Below are 7294 nucleotides of genomic sequence, written 5' to 3'. Positions count from 1 at the left end.
TTCTAATATATTTTATATATATTCTAGATCTAGATCTAATCTGGATATCATAATGACCAATAAATGATCCTACTACTTACTAGAGATAAAACCTGAATTTCATTCTAAACATAATCGATAGACACAACTAAGTCTAGGATAGAAATAAATTAGAGAAAATTCAATGTTTATCTATAATTTGGAATCTAATACAGAGAGAAGAGCCCCCACTGTGTGAGTACTACTGACTCTTGTCTCACCGTGGGACACACCCTCCTTGATTGCCCCAGATACCAGGGTATTAGGGGGAAATATTTTGGGGCAGACAACTTAAAAACATTGTTTCGTTAAGCCTATGTCGACCTGGGAAAATACTGGGCTTTATCCGGGAGGTGGGGTTGATTACGAAAGTTTGATTTGAGATAGGTCAAAGTAATTGTGAATATCTAATATGTACAACAGATTTTTATTAAATTATATACATTTTTACTATATGTGCTATGAATGGCCCTTATTTTTTATTAACTTAAATTAGCGGTATAACATTTAGATCCTGTGCTATTAAGGGAACGTAACTCTACAGAGTTAATGGGCACGACATGGCCTAAGTTGTGCCAGAAACCCAAAATATCAAAGATCAAAATAAAAAAAAATTACATGTACCATCTACTATCAGGACTAGTGTACAATAATTAAGAAGATAAGAAGAACAACAGCTGAAGATCATCCATATCTTCAACATCGTCACCAAAATTATAAAGATGTTACCATATGGAATGCAAAGAAACATTGCCTTTATCTTTGTCTCTGTGTATTTCATTAGGCCGTGTTTTTGTATTTGCTATTTTGTGGTTCAGATACATTATTTCTGCTTGTACGCCACCACCTTCAGGCTGAACTTTACCCTGGCATTCAGCACTAAGGAAAAGAAATCAGGAGCCGGTGACCCTCAGGCAGCTTGTAGCACACTGTGTTGAACTGTAGGAGATCCCGCGTCGCTGACGATCCCAAACTGTATCGGCTATGTACCGTTCCCTTTGACCTAACAACTCCTGTGTGTATGAAAACAACGATCCCACCGTTCATCCGCGAGATTAGCCATAGTCTTTTAGCGTTTGAAGGCGGTTAATAAAACACATAGATACAGTGTAAAATGATAACAAGAGGGTATTGCTGTTTGTTGTTAAACACAGGGGCGGAGCTAGGAATTTTCCATCATTTAGGGGCACGGGGGGCCCCTGCCTTTTACGTATTAAATGTGAAAAAAAAACTCATTTGGGCCCCCCCCCACCTCAAGTAGGGGTCCGGGGGACTTTCAAATTCTCCCTCTCCTCCTCCCCACCCTATCTACGCCACTGGTTAAGCATTTAAGATTTTCCTGTTTCCTCAGAGAACGACATCACCTACTCGACGCCTTATACCTTGTGTTGAAAATATCCTCTCAGATAGTGAAGATGTGACAACGTTAGTACGATGGTGGCTACGGGCAGCCTCTGCTGATCGTACGACTTGGCGGCCACACATGAGCGTCCACTTACCATGGGACACTGTTTAGTCCTGCTACTCATTACGACTTACGGAATCAAGTTATCCCTGCGTAAGCTCTATATCTAGTAACTTTATCTTACGTTGGCAGTTTGTTTTTATAGTTAGGATATTCGATTTTATGGACGGAGTTCTTCCCCATTAGATATTTTTTAAAAAAATATTTTGCTTGTTTAATCTTGCTTATATTTTTTTTCACTATCTACCTTTTGTTTTAGAGAGCTCATCTCTTTCACAGCCATTTACACAATATAGTGGAAGTTATAGCTGTTTTATAACAAGAATTTGTGTTATTTATATTCAATTACCTACAATCGGTGTTTATAGCATCGATTATATATCTTCCTGAACGCTTTTTGTAGTGCCACGTGACGTTGCAAATAGCTATTGGTCTAAGCTGACACAGGTTGTGACGTTGCAATTCCAGTGTTCAGACATTTACACTTGTGTTGGAAGTTAAAGCTGTTTTATAACAAGAATTTGTGTTATTTATATTCAATTGCCAGCATTCTTTATTTTACAGAGGCAGGGACTACTTTAGGAAAGCTTTTCGTAGTAACAGTGCCGAAAATGAACAACGTCTGGGACGAGTACACCCAAATGCCACAGATATACTTGTACTTGTTCACGAATTCTCCAAAGGCGATTGAGGTAAATGCCAACTACAGTATCCCCTGTAAGCAGTGGCGTAGCTAGTGAGCGGGCGGAGGGGAGAAAATTTTAACATCCCCCCACTTGAGCGCCCCCCCCCCAAATGAGTGTTCGAAATTGTTTTTTTTACATTAAATATTACGCAAAATGCATGCCTACCAAAAAAAGAGGTCAAGATCCACCCCCGGGGCCCCAAATGGCGAATTCCTAGCTACGCCACTGCCTGTAAGTCTCTACGACATGGCAACGAGCTGTTGGTCTCCACTGCCCGCAGCTTGCGACCTCACAGGTCAGTGTTGCGGCCTATATCGAATGGCCTCGGTTAGAGTTCCCATAACGGCACGTGGATTTTAACTAGAAGTTGTGGGATTGGCTCAATTTTAAGGAAAGTAAAAGTGGTTTGTTTAATAGCTGGCTTGACAACCACCTGCCAACTCATGGTCATAAGAACAAGGTGCCTACTATATTACTTGCCCCATATAACCGCCTTATCTATTACACGACCACTTTGCTTTTCGATTTGTATCGGCAAGCCATGCGGACAATGACTTTGTCTGCGTAAGATGTGACAAAATATGCAGGTCACAAAAGGGTCTTCGTAGTCACATGACATACTGCACTTATCTAAATCTTCGGACTCAGAAATAATGTCTTCCATGCGAGTTTTAAGTGTACACTCTCTTACTTCTTTTATCCTCCCGCGACGTTTGGCGCTTTGGGCGGCAAGCTGTCTTCATAAAGATCTGGCAATGGCTGAAGCCTCTTCCCACCTTGTGTCCACCTCTATGACAGCTTACATGAAAGCGTGGCACCAAGTTATACGAAGGCGTCCCTGTTTGCGGTTTCCACGCATTGGCCTCTATGCCATTGCAACTCTTTGAATGCTTAATTCAATTAGTCGGAGGACAAGTCCCGCGACTCTCTGTCACAGCTTCACTCTCGAACGACTTTAACTAAGGACACTAGCCATAATTTAAAAAACCCCGACAATATCACATCTAAAATTCTTCTGTTTTTTTCGCTTTTTTTTTTTTCAGAAATGAGACCTTTCTTTACCAACTGTAACTAAACATTTTCTTGTGGAAATTTTTCGTCTTAACGCACTTCTCTCCCTTTTGCAGGTGAATTTCAATGTTTATTATCACGAAGATAGTCCAATCTCGATCAAATTTAATGTCTACATGACTATACCAACGAAGTACAAACTCGAAAAACGTTTCCAGTAAGTAGTCTTGACCAACAAAAACAACGACAAAAAAAAAGAAATCAGAAAAGATGTGTAATAATAATAATAACAATTATTATTATTATTAACCATTATTGACATCGACGTACCACTGTCTCAGAATTTAAGAAAAACTGAGATAGAAAAACAAAGAAAATATGGGAACCTGGGCTTAGAGATTTAAGCCTTTATGGAAATTATCTAAAAAAGAAAAATAATATACCCCATTGTTATATCAACCGAGGGGATAATGACGACTGACCTCACAAATACATTCAACACCCTTAACATTCTTAGGAGCATTCTCGTAGCCTGTCAGAGGGCGGTACTGCTGCAGACCTGCCACATCCCCAGAAAATTCCGTTGTCGAAACTGTTAAAGGGACTACGATGAATTTTGTTTCACTTTAACGAAATTCGACCCTGGCAGCGCCAAAGAATGAATACTCGTTCATTTCTAACAAAATAATAATAATAATAATTTTATTTAAAATGCTTACTAATAATAACTTTTACCTTTCTAACTTTATAATTATGTCTGTCTTGGTTTTTACCATGTAATAATTATAGCCTTCTAGGTTTTTGTTTTATCGCATTATAACCATAGCTTCTAGGTTTTTGTTTGTCGTCACTCTAGCTGGATGCAAGGGACTCTCAAATTTACAATCGTCCTTGACTCCTACAATAACTTTGGCGTCTGCATGCTGATGCTGGACAGCAAAATATCAGCGGATACCTTGACCTTGATACCTGTAACTGGGTGGGGAAAAGAGTACTTCGCGTTCACCACAAGGTAGGTTCATCCTAGTGACGCCGCTGGGTGGAAGGAGTAAACAAAAATGTGGACATTTTTTTTTTTGTGTTAAAGGATCGGCATTAACTCTTTCTCTCCGTAATTATTTACCACATTCTGGTGGAATCAACGTTGGTATCGTCAGTTAGGAGAGAAAGGGTTAACTAGCTCTAGACACAACAAACTAATTAGGTTTTTCAAGTTTAATAATAATGGATGGCTGCCTGGTCGTGCGATTTGCGCGCTGATCTGTCGTTTGGATTTATCGATGGTCCCGGGTTCAAACACTGCCCGCTCCCATCCCCCCTCGTCCTGTGGGAGGTTTGGACTAGGAAGTAAACTATCTTCAACTCTGAAGGAACATCCGAAATATGTAAAACAAACAAAGAAAAATTAATGATAATTATGATAATAATTATAGGGTTTATTAGAATGATCTGTCGATAAATGTTTGTTTTTTGTCGCCCGAAAGTATTTTAATTTACTTTCGCTTCTACTTATGAGGCGCGGTGGGAAAGCGCTTGGCTTACGAACCGAGGTCCCGGGTTCGAATCCTGGTGAAGACAGGGATTTTTTTAATTTCGGGATCTTTGGGCGCCTCCGAGTCCACCCAGCTTTAATGGGTACCGGACGTTAGTTAGGAAAAAAAGTAAAGGCGGTTGGTCGTTGTACTGGCCACGTGACACCCAGGTTAACCGTGGGCCACAGAAACAGATGACCTTTACGTTACCTGCCCTATAGATCGCAAGGTCTGAAAGAGTGGCTTTACTTTAGCTCTTCCGCTTCCGAATGTCTCTCACACTTTGACATCCACCATCTCTATCTTTAGTTAACGTAATTTTTATTTGACCTGCGCTCTTCTTGCTATGGGCAAATAGTGCGATGGAGACGCCAACAGGTAGAAGGTTCAAAGCTTTAGAACAGCGGTTCTCAACCTTTTATGCTCGGCGACCCCTTTCTACAATCCCCCACTCTGCCGCGACCCCCCCCCACATACACACACATACAGCAATAGAAGAGTAGACAATAACAATCCATATTTTTGATGGTCTTAGGCGAACCCTGGCAAATCGTCAATCGACCCCTAAGGGGGTCGCGATCCACAGATTGAGAACCCCTGCTTTTGAATGTAGGAAAAACGATATAGGAAGAGCGCGAGAGAAACAGACAGGAAGAGAGGATGAAAAAAGATATATATATATATGTATAGAGAGAGAGAGAGAGAAAGTGTATATGAAAGAGTGAGAGAGTGGAAGAGAAAAGTTAAAAAATAAAAATACTGTGAAAGAGAAATAGAGATAAAGAAAACAATAAAGAAAAAAAAAAGAGAGAGAATGAAAGAGAAACAGAGAGAAAGAGTGGAGATTTTAAATGAGAAAAAAAAGGAGAGAGTGAAATAAAAAGTGAGTGTGAAAGAGGCATTATTTTTAAAATCTCTCTCTCTCTCTCTTCCCTCTAGTTGGACGCCATCTATTCAAGTCATCACAAACGTTCGCAATAATATTATCGTTTATCTGAAAGTTGGACAACCAAAGAAATTCAAGTTCATACATAATGGCATCTCCTACTCTGACGGCAGTACTTTCAAAATAAACTTGCTCGAGTAGGTACATTGGTTGAACGGCTAGTACTATTGTCGCAGTATTTTTCTGTCAAACTCCCGCGTTTTTTTCAAACGGTATATCACGTTCGGGAATTTCCGAATGTAAGATTTTTTTTTTAATTGATTTAAGAGATCACTAAGTTTAACGTTTACGAAAATTGGTAATTAAAATTAATTATGCATTGTTACGATCAGGGCCGGCCCTAGCATTTGCGGGGCCCTATGCGAAACGGATCGCGCGGGGCCTAGTCTGGGTAAGGATAAGCATAATGTCAAAATTTTTTTTTTTGAATTAGAAAATAGGCCTTCTTTCGTCTTTGCAATAAATTTTTATCAAATGAAAGCTCGAAATGCCACTTTTTTATTTATTGGCACCCCAAAATGTCAATTAGGTCTATTCTTCAGGAGATCTGAATAAATTCAAAAAAAGTTCAGGACTTTATTGCATATTTTGCCTTTTCATGAGATTTCCTAGAGGCCCTGGAAAATCTTGAGGTCGCGAAAACCCTGTTAATTTATTTACGTTATAATGGTTTAATTTAATACTTAGAATTAGCGCGGGGCCTATGAAAGCGCGGGGCCTACTGCGACCGCATAGGCTTCAGAGGCCTAAGGCCGGCCCTGGTTACAATGAACAGGAGGTAACACTCAACAGTAATTCAGTAACACCGGCAAAAGGCCGAAACAATCAATATAGTTAGTCGACGCTAGTGTTGAAACAACAAACACTTTTAATACCCAAAAAAAGGGAACCGTCGAATGTCATCTAAGGCCGTAAACTACTTCTTAATCCCACAATGATGGAAAGCTTCTTGTTTCTAGCGTCTCCTAGAGTGTTCTTACTTTTAACAAAAAGTTATATTACGTCATCGTCGCGAAGTAAAAACTTTCCCCCTTATTCCCGAAACAAATAACTACTTAATCGTGTTAGTTCAATAAGTTAATGTTTAGGAAAATTGCTAGTTAAAATTAATTATGCATGGGGTTCTTTTTTTTTTTTCTATAAAATTTACCACTTAAAAAAAAAATACATACAAAACTTAAATAGCATAACTATATGGATAACAATTTATATTTAAAAAAAAAAAAAAACCTTAAATTATGTAACAATGGGATCCATATTTTCTTAAGAATAAGCAAAATCTAGAATTAGAATTTAATATATTTGGAGGTAGAGATTTTTATTCTCAAACTTTATTATTACCCTGTATAGGAACAGAGCTCTAGAAATTTCTGACTGCCGAAACAGAAACGAATTAGGAAGTTTAACAGGTAGATATAGTCCTTTTTAAATTTTACTATTTTTTTGCTTATGAAATACACAGTGTTTCTCAAACTGTGGTATGCGCACCCCCAGGGGTCTGCGAGACGACCAAAGGAGGTCTGCAGAAAGATAAAAATTGAATGAAATTAAAATTTCTTCGATGAAAGCCAGTTGATCCTATCGGATAATTAAAACAAATAATCAACTTGTACTTCATTGCTGTTTAATGTGTCTA

At 38.9% G+C, this 7294-nt stretch overlaps 1 protein-coding gene across 1 annotated transcript in view; it reads left to right on the top strand.

Annotated features, from left to right (window-relative positions):
* The first annotated feature begins 1377 nt into the window (after positions 1–1377).
* Positions 1378–7294, top strand: part of LOC106079577 (multiple epidermal growth factor-like domains protein 6) — a 65651-nt gene continuing 59734 nt past the window's right edge. The window contains exons 1-6 of the mRNA XM_056017414.1: positions 1378–1576; positions 2048–2175; positions 3297–3397; positions 4037–4192; positions 5652–5795; positions 7009–7067. Of these exons, the coding sequence (XP_055873389.1) occupies positions 1519–1576; positions 2048–2175; positions 3297–3397; positions 4037–4192; positions 5652–5795; positions 7009–7067 (646 nt within the window). The 5' untranslated portion in view covers positions 1378–1518. The remainder of the gene's footprint in view (positions 1577–2047; positions 2176–3296; positions 3398–4036; positions 4193–5651; positions 5796–7008; positions 7068–7294) is intronic.

The sequence above is a fragment of the Biomphalaria glabrata genome, chromosome 18 (genome assembly GCF_947242115.1).
Source record: "Biomphalaria glabrata chromosome 18, xgBioGlab47.1, whole genome shotgun sequence".
NCBI classification, from domain to species: domain Eukaryota; kingdom Metazoa; phylum Mollusca; class Gastropoda; family Planorbidae; genus Biomphalaria; species Biomphalaria glabrata.
Note: the sequence above shows the minus strand (reverse complement) of the source record. Positions and strands in the feature narration are given on the sequence as shown.